The following is a 19,164-nucleotide window of genomic DNA, read 5'->3' on the forward strand; positions in this document are numbered from 1 at the left end:
ACCACCCTGGGGGTGTAGGGGGGGAGGTACCGTCGTCAATCTTTCTCAAATTGCAGTACAAACGAGTACTTTCATCTAACAGCATCTCGCAAAACTTTGACTAAACTCCCGGAAATATCTTCGAAAGTCCGCTACGAACATAAGCCGCTCCGCTCCGGTGTCCGCTATCGCTTGTGAGTACCTGGCCCTCAGCGATCGACAACCGTCTCCCTCGGGCAAACAAACGGACAAGTTTTAATGTTTTGCTCACAAAGTGTATGATTAAACGCGGAGAGCGGCGGAGAGAGTGGGCCGTAAGTTATTGATTTTCCCCGACCGTACCCCGTGACTACGCGGGCCGTCGCTCGCTTAGACGACTCTAGTAGATATCTTACTTTGTAACTTAGCTAAAAACTCCCTAAAAGTACTTTTCGAGGCAAATTGTTATGAGTTGAGACTTTATCGACGTGTGGAAAAAGTTTTGGTGGCGTTAACTGTTTGACAAGAAGTTTTTTGTGTGTGGATTGTTGTGAGATAAGTTGTCAATGTTGCGCACAAGAGAGCGAGCGGGCCGAGCCGCGCAGCCTACAACTTCACACCGCTCTACGTTCCGAAGTTAACGCAAAGTTCCGCCATTTTGGTACATGCTCACAACCCACTTGTTTTATAAAGAAACTTTTTATTAATTCCCGTTGGCCGCGGAGTGTCAGTAAGATGTTTTGAGGTTATAGCGAGAAGAGATATTAGTTTATTTGACATATAACTAGTGGTTTCCGATTGTTGTGACTGTGTACAAGTTGTCTGCTTATGTTTTTATTAATTTGATGTGTTGTTTTGAAGTGTTTCAATAGTGACGTTTATCGGATGTTGCTTTCATAACTCGTGTTTACTTCTGTGAGCGCTAAGAGGACGCGTACATTACTTTGAGTTTGCTTATGGAAATATTATAGAAATGAGTGACAGGTAAGACTTATATAATTGCATGACTTATTTGATTTGATTTTACTTTAAAAAAGTTGCATTATCAAACTTTGTTGCCATATGTTTCGATAAATATTACTAACAGAAGTTGTAATTGTTAATTAAGCATTATTCAATGAAAAACAAACAGTGTTGTTACATTATTAGTTACAAAATATTTGCAATTTCAGTAACAATAGGCCGCAAATAGACGTTATTTATGGGTATGTTGCTGTAAAGTTTTATAAACTTACATAAATAAAAAACAAAACATAATATTTTGATTCATTTATTATTACAATATATTACATTATACGGGCAAGTTACATTAAGCAATTTGTTATGGGTGATATTACACAGATTTCTTGATTTTTTCAGAGACTTGATTTTGTGATTTCTATTCCTATGAACATTGGATTAATAACATTTAATATTAGATCTTTTATGTGATTTTTGCTCTGGTAAAATCGCTTAACTTCGGAATGCTATTAATAATCTTGTACAATATAAACAAAGCAACATAATTTCTTTATTATTACGTATAAGGTATACGCAATTACCTACATATTACATACATACGCTTATTATTGATGACGCCATTTTAAAATCATATTAATAACCATTTGCAATTTCGCTCAATTGAAGAGAAGGAAATCTTTATACAGTCACGGTTCTCGATGGGATAACGCAAATCTAACTCAGTCACCGAATGACCTAAGCAAACTTCGCCCTTCAAACTATAATTAACCCAATCCAAACCGCTAAAAGTACAAACTCGCATAACAGTCAAGAAAGCTATGAAACTTTGTTAAATAACTTTTCAGATAACTTCAACTCTCCCCATTTGAACAAAGTTCTAAGCGGAATGCCGCCACAGGCTAATTCAATCTGTACCCGCTTGTAATAAATGTTGTTTTCGCGTAATACCAATTGGTGAGTTAGTGTACTTTGTTAAGTTGAAAGTTGTGGACTTTGCGAAGCAAAGCGGGAACTTTTGTCGAACATTTCACTGTAGTTAGTACAATGTTATAATGGAAATAAGCACTTCAAAATGGCTGCAGCTCTGTTAATAGGTGTGTCTATCGATTATAAAATAAATGTAATGTTTGCTTTCAAGTATTTAAAACAACTCTACAATAGATCACCAGCCATGGTTGAAATAACAATAATTAACTGAAAGCATATTGATCTTTATAAATGAATTATTCAAGTTTGATTGTGGTGTTACGATATATGAAATTATTTCTATTTAGTGTTTTCAAATCTTTACTTTTAAAAAATATCCTTAAAATATACAAATTCTTTTGAATCGAATCCAACTTTTAAATAAAGTAGGATTGTTACCGACAGGCTAACCTACTAAGGGTGTCATTTTTGAAGGTACGGGTTCGATTCCCGTACATATGGATTACTTTGCTTTTTTTTAAAAAAAATAAATTCTTTTGTCATCAAAACTGGTTAGTTGGTTTATGTTATACTTATTATTAGAGTTTATTACTATTATAATATTATCATAGTCCGCGTATAACCTGTGAATGTCCCGCGTAAGTTGAACCCTATTTAATATGTTCAACCATAACGATGTAAGCTCTTACATTACTAGTCATAAGTTTAACCGATATCACGTCGGTCTTGCAATTACATGCTCTAACTTCATATTAGTTTACATCAAGGTCTGTCACATTTTTCTAAAGTTATAGAACGACGTATATACTAATCAACTTAATATAATTAATATTTAACAAAGCAGAATTTTTGTGTGAGTCTTAAACATTACAGAGTATCTATATTTATTTAGTTTCACCAGTGGTAATTACAATATTACATTTATAATTATGCTAATTTTCAAGGGTCTTATTACTTAATGCATTACCTTTTAAGGTGAATACCACCTGCTCAATTATGTATAAAATAAGTATAAGTTATAAAACAACCATTCTATGATGTAATGAAATTAGAAAAGTAACAAAATCTACCAACCAAGTCAGATTAACGTATTAAACAAATCAAGAATACTTATTAATTATTTATTTACAATAAATCCGATATATATTTAGTAGTATAGATCCGACTGATGAAGTTCTCATATATTTAATATACATATCAGAACTAATGTCGAATTACACAAGTGCAAGAATGGTATAACACAAAATAGTACAATAAATGCAAAACATGTACATACACTGAAAAACCTACATGTAATAACCGTATTCATGTAAGAATAACAACTCCAAAATGATACTAGATTAGTTGCGATGACAGAATCAAATTTTTTTTCTTTCATAAAACCATTAATAAAATTATAAATTTTCTATAATATTAGCTACAGGCTGAGTTATAAATAATATAACAATTTGATTCTTTGAATATTTCTTAATTGAAGAGCGCTCTCGTCTCGATTGCAAAGTCCAAGTTTCGAGGAATAGGATTAATAATTCCAACCTCCTTCCAAGTTCTGTCCTAATGGAGAAATTTATAACTTCACAACGAACTTTTACCTTACCTAGTACAGAAGTATTGAATCAGATTTCTTAGAAATTATTATGAATAACTTTTCGTGATGTATTTCAGGATATAAATAGTTTCGTCGCTCTTATTCATGTGAGACATAAGTTTATTTTGTAAATAAATATGGCACAGCTCAAATATTTTGTTCAATAATATAGAAATATAGGCTAAATAATTATAAGCGTATATTTCACTTAACAATGTACTTAAATTTAAAATTAAATACTCCATTTTAATTTCAATATAATTTATTCAAAAAAAATTAAATCACCAAATTAAATATTGTGCAGCGCCTTAACTAGTTAATCCTGAGTTTCAGGCGTGAAGAGCTGACATACAAACCAAATGTAAATAATCACAAAAAGAAAATCTAAGTAAATTAAAAATGTATAAATTAAACTACAATATAGGTAAACAATGTCTTTAATGAAACGACTATTAACTTATACAAAACTAACACAAATGATTTGTTATGTTTTTAAAGTGATAACCCTCGCTTCTAGTTTATGACGATACGTCACTCGAACGGTTGGCTCAGTTGGGAGAGCACTGGCACGGAACGCCAGAGGTTGTGGGTTTGACTCCCGCATCTTTCATAAAAAAATTGTTTTCAAATTTTATTTGAACACAGATGATGTTTAAATAAACATTATTAGGTTTTCTGTACCCCACTGCATCCTGCTGCAAATCTCCGCACACAGACGCTACTTGCGCCAATTGTAATGAAAAACACCCGGCTAGCTCTATAGCTACATTATTGTTTATATTTTATACAGCATATAGAGAGCAAATACTGCAGACAGGATATACAACATCAAAATAACAAAGACAGAAGACAACCTCCACAAAGACCTCAAAAATCCCAACAAAATAGAAGAAACTCAGAGCACATGGCACCCAGACTGCGCGACCAACACTTTCCTACACTAGAACAAAGATTTGATTCGGACATTGAGAAAAATATTATTTCCTCGTTAGAAAGACATACAACATTATCAGGACAAGGCGAATCCTATGCCGCAATGATCAAAGAAAAAATGGTTGACAGACACGCGACCCCAGCAGCTTACCAGGTAAAACTGAACTGGAAGTAATCATGGACAGAATGTTCAACAAATTCCAAATTTTTATGGCGAACATGATTGACAAAATTATGGATCGAATATTCCAACTTTTCAGCAGACTGCAAATAAAATGATTAATAATATTAGAATAATGACATGGAATGCCAATGGCCTGACAGAACGTAACCAAGAACTAGAGACATTCCTAATAATAGAGAAAATTGACATAGCTCTAATATCTGAAACTAGATTTACTGCAAAAAGCCATATTGAATTCAAACATTATAAAATATATACAACAAACCCTTAAGGGAACACTCATGCAGGGGCTGGCGTTATTATCAAAACAAATACAAAACATTACCCCTTCGAACCCTATTCCTCAGAAAAATTCAAGCATTTATCATTAAAATCACCGACACAGTATCAGAAATCTCAGTAGCAGCAGCTAACAGTACTCCAAAGAATACCATACGAGTGAAAGATTATAAAGAATTCCTAAATACTTTAGGTAACCGCTTCATCTGTGGCGGTGACTGGAACGCCAAACATACACAATCTCGTCGGATTAACTCTAAAGGAAGGCAACTTTACTCTGCAATGGGTGAGTTGAACCTCGACTATCTTTCTACCGGCGAACCCACATACTGGCCTACTGATAGGGTAAGGCAACCTGACCAAATGGACTTCTTTGTAACGAAAAACCTTGCACTCAATAACATGACAACAGAGCATATAGCAGACCTCTCATCTGACCAAACACCAGTCTTACTGAAAATTTTTATTAATGTTATTCTTCAAGAGGCTCCATCGAAAATATACAGCCAATATACTAGCTGAGGAAAATATCAAAACATCATATCAAACAAGTTAGAACTAAATATATCTTTGAAGAACTTAGAAAATTTTAATAGAGTTGTACACATAGCAGCTTATGAATCGACCCCGAAACATAAATCAAGAGTTCCCAAAGAACATACCTATCCAATTTATATAAAAAATAATATATTAAAGAGACGGGAGCTGAAAAAGGTGTGGCATAAATCCAAATATATCAGAGACAAAGCAGCATTTAACAAATCCTCAAAAAAACTGAAACGACTAATTAGGGACCTTAATAATAATAACTTACAGGAATACCTAAGTAACTTCAGCCCTAGCAGCGACACAAACTATTCCTATATATCCTACAATGCAAATAGCCCCTTTAAGAAATCAAGCCGGAACATGGGTCAGATCGAACTTGGACAAAGCCAACGCATTTGCAAAGTACCTGGAGAAAGTATTCCAACCTTTACCTAGCACGAGTAAGGTGCACGACGATGAAATACATAGCTATCTTTAATCAGCTAAACAAATGTGCCTACCAATGAAAAGTGTATCATCGAAAGAAGTCTGTGAAATCAGTAAACTTGAAGACAAAAAAGGCTACGATCAAATAGATGCAACTCTTTTAAAAAAACTCCCGCAAAAAGGAAGTCTTTCTGGTCTTAATTTTCAACGCATGCTTAAGACTTTTGTGTTTTCCAAGTCTTTGGAAAATAGCTCAAATTATTGTGATATTAAAACCTAGAAAACTGGCACAAAAACTTTCCTGCTATAGCCCTATAAGTCTGCTACCAATAGTAGGTAAATTACTCGAAAAAATCACAGTATCCAGATTGATAAATCATCTTGAGAAGGTGTTGCCTCAGCACCAATTTGGCTTCAGAGCCGGTCATGGCACGATAGAGCAAGTCCACCGCCTGGTTGAAATAATCAGCAGAAGTTTGGAGAACAAATAATACTGCTCTGCCATATTTCTAGACATCAGTCAAGCATTTGACAAAGTCTGGCATGATGACCTCGTTTATAAAATCAAGCGAAATTTTCCTCATTGCTTCTTCCAAATCATCAAGTCATACTTGGGAAAAAGATGCTTTGAGGTTAAATATAACGACGAAGTAACACCAATGCATGAGATTAAGTCAGGTGTACCCCAGGGCAGCATTCTGGGACCAGTGCTTTATCTTATTTTCACAGCAGACATACCAACCCTTGATGAAGTTACCACAACAGCTACATATGCAGACGACACAGCGCTCCTATCTGTAAATGAGAAACCGCAGACAGCATCTGAAAACCTTCAAAGACATCTTTCTTTAGTTCAGGAATGGTTTGATAAATGGCGCATTAAAGCAAACAAGGATAAATCCATTCATGTAACTTATACACTCAGGCGAGAAACATTTACACCAGTTTTCATCTACAATGAGCCAGTGCCGCAGGCGGATGATGCAAAATATCTAGGGATGCACCTGGATAGACGACTTACGTGGCAGAAACATATCTGGACCAAACGCAAACAGTTAGATACCAAAGTCCGCAATCTATACTGGCTCTTAGGTCGAAAATCCAAACTCACATATGAAGGCAAAATGGCTATTTACAAAGCCATTCTAAAACCTATTTGGACATATGGAATTCAGCTCTGGGGATCGGCAAACACAAGTAACACAGAAATACTGGAGAGGTTCCAAAGCAAAACAATCAGAAACATGCTTAATATTCCTTGGCATGTTGACAACAAACTGATGTACGTAGACATAAATATGGAAACCATTAAACAAGAAATAGAAAAGTACAGTAAGAGCTACCAGTTTAGACTTAACAGTCATAGAAACAAACTTGCTTTTCAACTTCAGGGTCCTCCTTGGGAGCCTTAAATTCACTAGGCTGAAGCGCCACTGTATTCAGGGACTAGCAGCAAGATTTGTGGACAATAATTGAGAGACTTCTCATCGGAAACGCCTCTCCTAAACACAACACCAAAATACAATCACTTTCAGACAGCTTAATGGATCATTGTTGAAAGAAGATTGCCAAGACGCAGAATACAAAAAGAAAAAAAAAGAGCTAGGTTTTTTGTATCTTCATAGGACAAATTTAAAGTGCTTCATGGAGAACCTTTTTACAATTAATATAATCAATAAATCCATTGAAGTGTCAAACAAACATACCAAGATTTATGTACGATGCGTGATAAGATGATCAGCTAAGCAGTCAAGAGTGCCGGAGGGGTAAACTCTTTAATACAGCGCTTCATACAGAAATTTTGGCACAAACCAAAAATGTTTTTTTACACCTGAAGAGTGGTGCTTAATTCAAAGATTAATAATATTAGAACAATATGAATAATGGACCCTTATAGAACAAAATTGCAGAAGACGAAACACAGATTAGAATAATTATAAAAAATATTTACAAAAAAAAACGAAAGAAGTTCAAGCTCTGTTACACTTATCTGGTTAGCTTATTTGTCGTGTGGAAAACGGTAAGAAATTGATACCTCTTGCGCAAGAGTTGCGGGTTCGATCTAAATGGGAACGTTGCATATTTGGCCTGGGTGTGTGTGTAGCTCTAAAGTATTCAAAATCAAACCTAAGGCTTTAAAAAAATTTATAAATAAGGTTTTTCCGTATCGCCAAAAAAACGTATACCCAGTATGGATGTCGTTGTATCAACAAAATATATTAAAAAAAACATCTTAGTCATATCAGGTAGAACTGTTGACTCTCACCACGGAGGCCCCGGTTCGATCCTCACCCGCCTCGTGCCACTGTTTTCGGTTTTCGAATTAATATGAACGTTTATTTACGCTTCGTTGACATCGCCGTTTTGTGCCAAGTTTTGAGGCTACCTAAATACGACAGCTTAGGTTATTTATTTCCTTAGATATTATTATTGTTATATTCGCATTATATACGAGTATACTACAAATATCGTGAACAAATAGCAATTGTAACACGCGACAGTGATATAATCTAAAAAATAATTTATGTACTAGACGGAGTGCTTCTCATTAAAGATCTTATAAGCCAAGCATTCTTGAATCTATCGGTCATGGTCTTGTGGTTCCACAGGTGTTCTATACATGTGACAGGTTAAATATCATAGCATATTAACAATAACAACAGATTGAAAATGAAAATGGAAAATGTATATTTACGTTAACTTATAAAAGAATTTGTAAATAGTCATAAAATGTTTATATAATAAATGAGCAAAAGCGTCAGAAAGTAAATTACATAATTAATTAAAATTTCGTTAGTTGTGGATGCTACAGGGTCGATTATGGGATCGACCAGTCACCCCATCATCCGTTCACAAATATGAAGCATGGAAAAGCCATCGCTCATCTCGTTATATTACCTGTCTAATGACGCCATCACATTTAAGTAAATTCGGGGTGTGAATTATGTTTAATTAATAAATACCAAGATATACCTTCTTATAATGGGTTTTTAAGCTTCTAAGAATAAATTTCAAACAACACAAATACTAATATTCGAATAGAAATCGGGCAGAGTAACGTCCTAGCTAGTCAACGGTTGCAGCGAAAATGTGTCGACGCTAGGAAGACGTCGCCTTTTATAAACGTCTTCACCCTGTCCACATGTCAACACAATTTAAATAATAAATCACTACAAACAATCAATACGAAAACGGACAGAGTTTCGGTGAGATGTTCACAGTGCGACGACAAACGAAGTAATACCCACCAATTTTTTTTTTTTTGAGAGGAGGAAATACTGTTACGTATTTACGCCCCGGAACGGGGCGTAATATGTCGGACTCGAATGTCCGCGTAAGCGGACACCCCATACCGTCTAAAACCTCCTCTGTGCTGTTAGCAGCCCTGGCTTTCACAGCGAAGTAGGACGTGGGCCGTGTAGGCCGCAAAGACTACGCAACAACAGTCGCGGGGCGTCTCCTAAGGAGACTCGAACCTCGGACCGGCTGTGTGCTTGTGGGAAGGAGAGAGAATAAAGATGAAAAGATGAGAAGAACACACTCGCCCGCGAGTGTGGTGATGTTTTGTGTAATGCATGTAAGTGTGTATGTATGTGTTTATGATTGTATGTATGTATGTTTGTATGTATGTAAGTAGTGTAAATGTTTGTGTGCATGTATGTTTGTGTTTGTGTCTGTTTGTGGAGTGTGTTTGTGATTATGTAAGTGGTGTATGTCAGTCCGTCAGTCAGTCCGTAATACCCACCAACTATTCTGCTACCGCTTATATAGCGGTCTGTCGGCTGCGAGTGGGGAGAGGTGACGTCAGGTCTTGAAAATTTTCTTGTGTTTCTAAGGATATAATTATTTTATAAATAGGTTGTTCTATGAAATGTTAATATGTTTAAACCATATTTAGCATGTTCACAAATTACATTAGAAATTTAAGAATTAAAATATTCATTTGAACTGTTAAAAGCCTTATTGTATTACCAATATGTAATCCTCAGAGGATTTGATGACAGCTGCAAATACGTCGAAATAGATTGAGATGGACAGTTAACCTCTATTTTGAGCAATGCCGAAATACTCACACAAAGTGACATGCAAATCGCGAGTGCAAGAAGTAGCTTGTCACGCATACTAAAGTTATAAACTTGGCCTGCTTTTATCGGTGGTCTCTATGTAGACGTATTATCTAAGATATGATATTTTTGGAATTGAAAATAAACTTATTTCATGCAGATGTCTATATATATATAAATGGTATACAAAAAGCGTATTTTCCTGGCGCACCTCTGATCTGAGGAATAGAGGTCAACGAGTCCTTGACATTAGTCTAATAGCTACAAATACGAGGTGTATTTCATGACATCGCCCCGAGAGAAATTAAAACATAGTACGCTTGTAGCTGCAGAGCTTCTGTTCCTCAAACGTGAGGTACGATAAATACAAGTTATAAACCAACTGTCGCCGTACATTGTTAGTTATTTAATTATATTTGTTATGTTCAACGACGACGCCTTGATTTTGCTCGATTCTGCATAAACTCCAATAACCGGCAACTTTGTAATAGCTTTTCCTCGTCAATTTAGTTTCAACTCTATTTCCTTTAGGTTAAAGTTTGTAGTTCGTTGACTTATCAAGTGCTTTATTGTTGTCTCTACACTATTTATACAACAGTATTGTGTTTTTGCTTTTCAAATTAGTCTTTGTATAATAAACAGTCCGTTCTGAACAGATTCAAAACCATTTTTATGTTTAAATTATTTGATTACAATATATAAAAATTTCTATCATATTCGTACGAATTAAATATATTAATACGTTAATATAATTATTACACAAATTAAATGTGTAACCAAAATCTATGAACGATGCGGGACTCGAGTCGGCGCTTGTCGTGTTCTGTCCGAACGCTTACCAACTGAGCCAATCGTTCGAGTGACGCATCCATCGTAAATCTTGACTTGTTCAACTCTCAGGCTGTGGCTCCATCTACAGGATCTAATTTACAGTTTTGCACCACATCGTTTACAAATTAAATTAAACCCAGAAGTGAGGGATGTCACTTTAAAATAACAAATTGTGTATAATCTAAATAATAAAACTGAATTTCTACATTTATTACTTATTTGGTTAAGTATTGATATATTCTAGAGTATGTAATTAACAATTCCTAATTGTCACAGTCGTTAATATGCCCTGTAACTATTGATAGGCCTCCACGCGAGCGCGCGTTGTGCATCTAGATGTCATAACAACAGTTTCGTGAATGCGACTATTGTAATGTGTAAATATTATCCGAGTATAATATGTCGTATGTCTTGCAGTGCTGTTTACGGCTTTGAACTATGTGCCCTACCCACTGCCACTTCAGTTTCGCAATCATCGTCTGGTTTCCCGCGGATGTACTCATTTATAATTCGATCTCGCAGGGAAACTCCGAGCATAACCCTCTCCATTGCCCTTCGAGCGACAATGAGCTTTCTCATAAGCTTCATAGGTAGCGACCACGTCTGCGTACCGTTAGTCATCACTACACCCACTGGTTGAAAACCTTCGTCTTCAAACACTGGTATTTGGGACGAGAAGATTTTACGCAGCTTCCCGAACGCTGCCCTTCCGAGTTGGATTCTACGACTGACCTCTTTCGCGAAATTGGACCTGCCTAACTGAATTGTTTGTCCAAGCTAGACGTACTCGTCGACAATTTCAAGAGTACAATTCCCAATTGTACGATGACACGTTCCCAAATGTAAGGAGTAGGTGCGACATGGACATTTGACATGATCTTCGTCTTGTCCATGTTTATTTTGCGACCAGTAGGTCCTTGGTCCTTCAAGGAGTACCTTGGGAAGCTGTATTGAGGACATAGAGCATATGGCTTAAGTCTTCCATCGTCTCTGCCATGATAACGATATCGACTGGGAATCGAAGAAGAGTGATGTTTTCGCCGTTGATTTTAATGCCCAGTCCGTTCCAGTCCAGATGTTTAAAGACATCTTCCAATGCAGCGGTGAACAGCTTGGGCGATATGACATCGCCTTCTCTGACTCCCCGATGCAGTCGGATAGGCTTCGAGATCTGATCCTGGAGACGGACTGACATGGTTGCGTTTCCATACAAACACTTCAACGCTTCGATATATTGGTAATCAATGTGACACCTCTGGAGAGACTGAAGCACCACCCAGGTCTCGATAAAATCAAAGGCTTTCTTATAATCCTCGAACGCCAAGCAAAGTGGCTGGTTATACTCTTCTGTCTGCTGTGGTTAGGGTGCTAAAGCTTTTTTGGAATCAGGCTTGTTCGGGAGGCTGGAAATTCTCGAGCCTGCGCACGAAATGATTCGTGATAACATACATGGCTCAGAAGTGATATGGGCTTCTAGTTCTTCAAAAGCATTTTATTGCCCTTTTTGAAGAACAGCACCAGTATACTTCTGTGCCATGCTTGTGGCGTTTTGCCCTCGAGGATGACAGAAATGAATAGTTTCTGGAGGGTCTTAAGTACAGGGGTCTCACCAGCTCTCAGAAGCGCAGCTGTAACTCCATCAAATTCAAATTCAACTTCAAATATTTTTATTCAAAATAGGATTTATAATCACTTATTGAACGTCAAAATCTACCACCCATCATCACCCAGCGCCTTGTTGTTTTTACTGGTGACAACTGACACCACATCTTTTATGATTTATTGTGTGTGTTTCATTATGGTCTTTTGTTTGGAGATTATTTGATGACAGTTATAATTTTTTTAGCATATCCATCATTTTCTCCGATCAAAATTGAATGTTTTTTAATTTCGATAGCTTCAAGTTCCTTACGTCTTTGTAGAAACCATTTTTTTTTAATTAATCCCCGAAGTGAAGGATATCTCTTTAAGAATAACAAATTACTTACATTTGTAAGAGTGATATCACAAGTCAATTTCCTATTATGCATTTATGGGGGCTGAGCAGGTTATCAACTGGAAAGTAGATCCTGTAAATGGAGCCACAACCTGAGAGTTGAACATGACATACCAAGATTTACGTCCATAACCATACGTTATACGAACAGTTGGCAGTGGAATAGTGCTCGGACGGAACCCGAATCCCGCATCGTTCATAAATTTTAGTTACATTTTTAATATACTCGCAGTAATCAATGAAAATATTATATTTATGGATAGTAATATATAATTAATACTTAACACACTGTTATACATTTCGTGTAAGTTTAGTCTTCTAGGATATCAAGAATTGAATAAGTACACTTTTATCAGACAGCCCAATAAATACTCTTGATATTAAGTTTTATAATAGAAAAAAAAATCTGAAATAAAATTTTATGATTACAACAAATTTTTAACATTTGAAAGGTCAAAACATTTAGCATGTGTTATGAAAATCTTTTGCAATATAATTTGTAAATGTAATATCTTAATTAATGTTTCAAATCATTTTTCACAATAACTACTAACTAGGTAATTCAGTGAAACTGTGTATTTTTTACTTTCCTAGCCTGAAAATTTTCTTTTAATTGTTCATGAATAAACACGAATATTGTTGAACAAAGTTACAATAAAAAGAAAAAAGTCTATTTTGAGTGCAGAGTGTAACACTGAAATATTAATGCTCTGTGATTTTGTGCTTTAATACAAATACAGCAGGGTTGATTTTTCTACCTTTTAAAATGTTCAATAACAGTAACAAGTCGAAATCACCGGAATATTTCAAACTCGATATTGCTTTATGCAAATTTGAATAAGTAGAGACACACTGTTATTGAACATAATATAATATTTACTAATGCACAATAATATAATATTATAATTGTCAATATTTACGGCAAATTTCCATTTTCATTTCTAAACTACAATCTAAATTCAGCTTTGATATTAATCAGTTTCCTGCTATTGATAGTTCAATAACCAACCAATGGAAAGTTTTTTGATTTATTCATCTTTCATTCCATCAATGGAATGACGTATTAATGCGTTCGTTGATTTTTATTTGTATAAATGTGATAGTTATATTGTGTTTATTCTGAGATCAAAACTGCTCGCTGAGTACTTCATTTTAGCACAAACTATATTATTAAGTACTAGTACAGAAGTCTCACTTAGTAAAATCTTTTAAACAAATATCTACTTTAGCCACCCGCTAATAGGTCCTGCTTTTAAATCGTACATAGTTGGTATTTGAGATGGATGCGTATCACATCGATAAACTAAACTACTTCCATCTACCCGTACGTACTTATTGAGTATCTACTCGTACGTGCTTGCTGAGTATCTACTCGTACGTATTTCTTGAGTCTCTACTCGTACATACTTCTTGAGTATCTACTCGTACGTGCTTGCTGAGTATCTACTGGTTCGTACTTCTTGAGTATCTACTCAAACATACTTCTTGAGTATCTACTCGTACGTACTTCTTGAGGATCTACTCGTAAGTACTTCTTGAGTATCTACTCGTACGAACTTCTTGAGGATCTACTCGTAAGTACTTCTTGAGTATCTACTCATACGTACTTCTTGAGTATCTACTCGTACGTGCTTGCTGAGTATCTACTCGTACGTACTTCTTGAGTATCTACTCGTACGTGCTTGCTGAGTATTAACTCGTACGTACTTCTTGAGTATCTACTCGTACGTACTTCTTGAGTACATACTCAGGGGCGATACACTCGAAACAAACAAAACCCGACAAAGACAGCAGGAATTATTTTCACATTAAGTTTTACTAGTTAGTTAGTTACCCACACAGTGTGCGTATTTCATTACTACTAACAAAATGTATTTGAAAAATAAAAATATATAGTTACGTTCTTGTAGCTGTTTGCTCTAGGGTCGATGGACAATCTGATAGGCGGTGGATATAAAAAAGAAAAGTCATCTGCTTGACCTGCATGAATAAAGTGATTTTGATTTGATTACCCTAAAGGATTGAGCTTTTGATTACTGTTAGTAAAAATATAATATTAATTACAAGTTTAAGCAGCATTGTCAAATTGTAAGTAGAGGTATTTGGTGAGTATTACATGATATGTAGATTAGGACTATTTTATTGTTGTTTGTTTGAGTTCTCGTAATAAGTTTCGTCATGCTCGCTTGAATATCACTGCTTGTGGCGGCGACATGGGGCGGGTCGTCCCCTTAAATAAAATATGGTTGAGGGAGGCGATGGCTGGCTCATGCGTCAATCTCGTGAATGGGCGCTGCTTGGTGTTAGGATGATCCTGTTGCCGGAGACTCGGTTCCTGATTCTTAAAAGTTATTATATATATTTTTTAATTATAATCGCTTATAAAATGCTCACAGAATACCTTTATTTATTTATGGTGTGTGTGAATGAAGCAGCTTCTGTACTCAATAACTTTTGTATTAATTTACATTTACTTTTTTGACTTACTCGTGTAAGGCATTGACTATTTGACGTTTGAATATGTTTGATGCATCATTTTACATATTATATTATAACTGAAATAATTTGTAAATCGATGGAAATGTAAATCTTGATATAAAAGAGTGGCAATGAGTTTCTTGATACGTCTTCTCATTAGCTCAACCCTTTACGAAGTAGCGGTAGATTCAATAAGAAAAATATTTTTTTGACATTCATAAGTGTCATTTTTGTGACCTACATGAATAAAGTGATTTTAATTTGATTTGATTTGATAAAGCCACAGCTAACGTACATTATGATAAAATGGAAACTTGGAAAAATTAGTTCGTGTCTATGAGTAACTTTTTGCACCCAAAATTGCGATGTATATAAACTAATTGACAATCAATATCTCCTCGTTGTAAAATTCATTCATTTCTATAGAGCCGAGATTTTCCAAATATAAAAAATATATAATAAGTTCAAATTTTTGCACCAACTTATAGTTGTCAGTGTGTAAATAGTTGTATCCATTCTGCTTACGTGAGTTGTTAATACAAAGAACTGTTAACAGTACGTTCAATTTTATTGGACTGGATTCATGAATAGGAAATAGGTTTTCTTCGGTGGAAATAGGGTCGGCAAGCACTACACGAACTCAAAGAGATCTTTATGTTACATATGTTTTCAACGGATTCATTTTATACTATTTCACTTTAAGTAAAGAGAAATATTTTACTTGGAAAAATTCTATTTCTATCTTTGTATTAGATGTACTAAGAATAACGCAACTAGATATTAATTATTGAAAGTGTATACTTGCATTATAATTCTTCATTATTGAAGTAAGTCTTGCCATAAATACTGAAATAAAGAAAAAACATAATTTTCTATTGCAAATAACATTTATTAAATGCCTCTATTTATTTACGGTATGTGTGGATTAATTCTTGTGTTTTTAAGTGTTAATTTACTTTTTTTTTCTTTTTTTGACTTATTCGTGTAAGCCTTTCAGTTTTTGACATTTGAGTATCTTTGTTAAACAATTAAAATGTAAATCTTGACTTAAAAGAGTGGCAATGAGTTTCTTGCTACTTCTTCTCATTACCTCAACCCTTTACGAAGTAAATTCAATATGAAACAATATTTTTATTTTTTTTTTAATTTTTTATTGACATTCATAAGTGTCATTTCCGTGACCTACATGACTAAAGTGTTTTTGAATTTTGAATTTGAATATTAATTTTACAGTGTGTTAGTTTAATACATATTAAGTATTAAGCAATTTAAAATACTATGTATATATAAAATCTACAAGCACCTAGATAATTCTAGGTAATATAGCACAAAACATTGGCCAACAGTGATTTTATATTATACTAGCTGACCCGGCAAACGTTGTTTTGCCATATAAAGTATAATTCACGCGATAGTTTTATAAGTAATAAAATATTGCCTATATTATAGCCTGTACATCATTTTGTTCTATTGTCAATAGTTTTTGCAGCGCACGCAAAAATAGGTTTTCGATTTTACACCTTGTGTTACAAAATAGCAATTTTATTACGGATCCCTAATTTTGAAAAAAAAACATAGCCTATAGCCTTCCTCGATAAATGGACTACCCAACACTGAAAGAATCATTCAAATCCGACCAGTAGTACCAGAGATTAGCGCGTTCAAACAAACAAACAAACAAACACTGCAGCTTTATAATATAAGTATAGATAGGCAAAACAACAAAAAGTAATCATAAATTCATAAATAATCTATTCGAGATAAAATAAACATAGCAAAGAGAGAAAGGAAAAAAAATGTGCGCATAATATTATGTTGTGTTAGTATGTTGTTATTATGAGTGTTTTTTAATAATATAGGTAGTTTGGCTGATGTCATTATTGTTAAATAATATATATTTAACATTCAGAATAAATTTATTTTTGGGTACGGTCGAAAATATCTAAGCCTGGGAAAGACTTATAGAGGTGGGGAAGGCGGCTCGTTAGACGACTTGAGAGTATCTCGAGTGACAGTGTGGTACAAGAAACATGATCGTATGGCGGGTGCGGCGTGTTGGCGCACTTAGTTTGAGGATAGTATTTAATAGTTCAGGACTATCTAGGGTGCCGTGACAGATGTCGTATAGTAAGGACATATCTGATATTATCCTTCTATCTTTAAGAGTTGATAGTTTGAAATGCCTACACGAGCTTAAGTAGTTTTTGCCTTTATACTGCGAGTGTTATTCAAGGTGACGATATGATTTTTTCTTGTATTCGTTCAACATTTTTCTGGTGTACCACATAATGCGGGTTCCACATTGAACAACAGTACTCAAGGTGACTGCGAACAAATGCGTTATATGAACTATCATTGATGCATGCAATATCTGAAATTGGTTGACTTGTACGGATGACAAAACCATGACTTATATACGCCTTGTTGACTGAAGCATTTATGTGTTGTGTGTATGCCAGTTTAGTATCAAGGAGTACACTTAGATCTTTAACAGTATGTCTGTCCTGGGAATAACAGAGTTGTTAAGCTTATAGTTATATTTAACTTTATTAAGTTTTCTCGAAAATGTGGTTTGGTTGCATTTTATAATGTTAATAGTAATTATTCTATTATACCTGTAATGATTTGCAAGTCTATTCAGGTCATCCTGCAGCAATCTACAATCCTCAACAGTCTTTATTGTCATGTAGATTTTTATGTAGTCAGCATAAAGTCGTGGATATACGCACCATATAATAACGGTGCAAGCAAGGAGCCTTGTGGAGCTCCAGAAGGTATCGCTATAAAATCTGATCTTAATCTGATTTAATGAGAAGGTCACCGTGTATGCCTAAAGATTCTAACTTTATCAGATCTTAACTTAACTTTATTCTAACTTTTTTTATTTGGTGGTCAACACCATCGAAGGCCTTTTCAAAATCAGTGTATATGGTGTCTACCTGACAGTTATCGTCTATTGCACGTAATATATGGTCTGTAAAAGCCGCTAAGTTGGTGACAGTAGAGCAACCCTTAGTAAATAGGTACGTGCTTTCGATGTGGAACAAAGCTGCTATGTTTGTTAAAGTTAAAAGTTAATAAAATGGCCACAACAAAATAAAACGTTTTATTGACAGTTCTAGTAATTCAGTCTACTATGGCTTCTTTCCTGTAAATTTCTGAGGTTTCGTATAAAACCTTATGCTATAGACTTGAATAATTTATGTACATATATCTTTTATATACACCACAAAAACGCAGAAGCATCAGACACGAAGAAAAGAACACTGCCAACGTCACCGGATGATCAGAAAATCAACTCAAACAAGGATACAAAGATCATCAAGTGTATCAGAGGGAGTTATCAAACCAAGAATACTCGGTTTTTTAACTAACAAAAACGCTGAAAAATCACCAAACGAACAATTAGACAAAAATATTAAATTACAATAGCTAGAATTAGATTAATTAATTAAATTATATAAAAATACGCAATTATTTTTGTACTTTTTAGTGCATATTATATCTATTGTTTTGGAATAGTGTTTTTGAAGTCGGTTGATTTTTGTTGCAATTTATATGCAATTTGTATAAATATGTGTAGATATACTGAATTTTTCAATGCAGCAATGAACGTAAGCGCTTTGCAATTTGATTACAGACAGTTATAAAATTACGCACCCTTACTGTAAGTCGTTAAGGAGTTCCATTGATCATCATATTCGACAATGACAATTACTTCACCATAACTACGCTACGGTAGGTGACTTAAATATTCTACTAGCATAAAAAAGATTCGGTGGAGTATCCTTTATTTGCTCCTAAGAATTGAAGAGTTCCGTTACTTTGTCATGGATTCCATAATCAGAACCCAACCAAACTACCTCTGAAGTATATCGAATAGTATAAGAATTATCGAAATTCATTGGCGCGATATTGAGTTAAACATAAACACTGTTCCAAAACAATAGATATAGTAGATATGCACTAAAAAGTGTAAAAATTATTGCGT

At 34.7% G+C, this 19,164-nt stretch overlaps 1 protein-coding gene across 1 annotated transcript in view; it reads left to right on the top strand.

The window, feature by feature from the left end:
* The first annotated feature begins 750 nt into the window (after positions 1-750).
* LOC126966510 (myelin transcription factor 1-like) overlaps positions 751-19,164 on the top strand; it is a 366,689-nt gene continuing 348,275 nt past the window's right edge. Inside the window, exon 1 of the mRNA XM_050810626.1 lies at positions 751-942. Within this exon, the coding sequence (XP_050666583.1) occupies positions 932-942 (11 nt within the window). The 5' untranslated portion in view covers positions 751-931. The remainder of the gene's footprint in view (positions 943-19,164) is intronic.

This window comes from Leptidea sinapis, chromosome 10 (genome assembly GCF_905404315.1).
Source record: "Leptidea sinapis chromosome 10, ilLepSina1.1, whole genome shotgun sequence".
Classification (NCBI taxonomy): Eukaryota; Metazoa; Arthropoda; class Insecta; order Lepidoptera; family Pieridae; genus Leptidea; species Leptidea sinapis.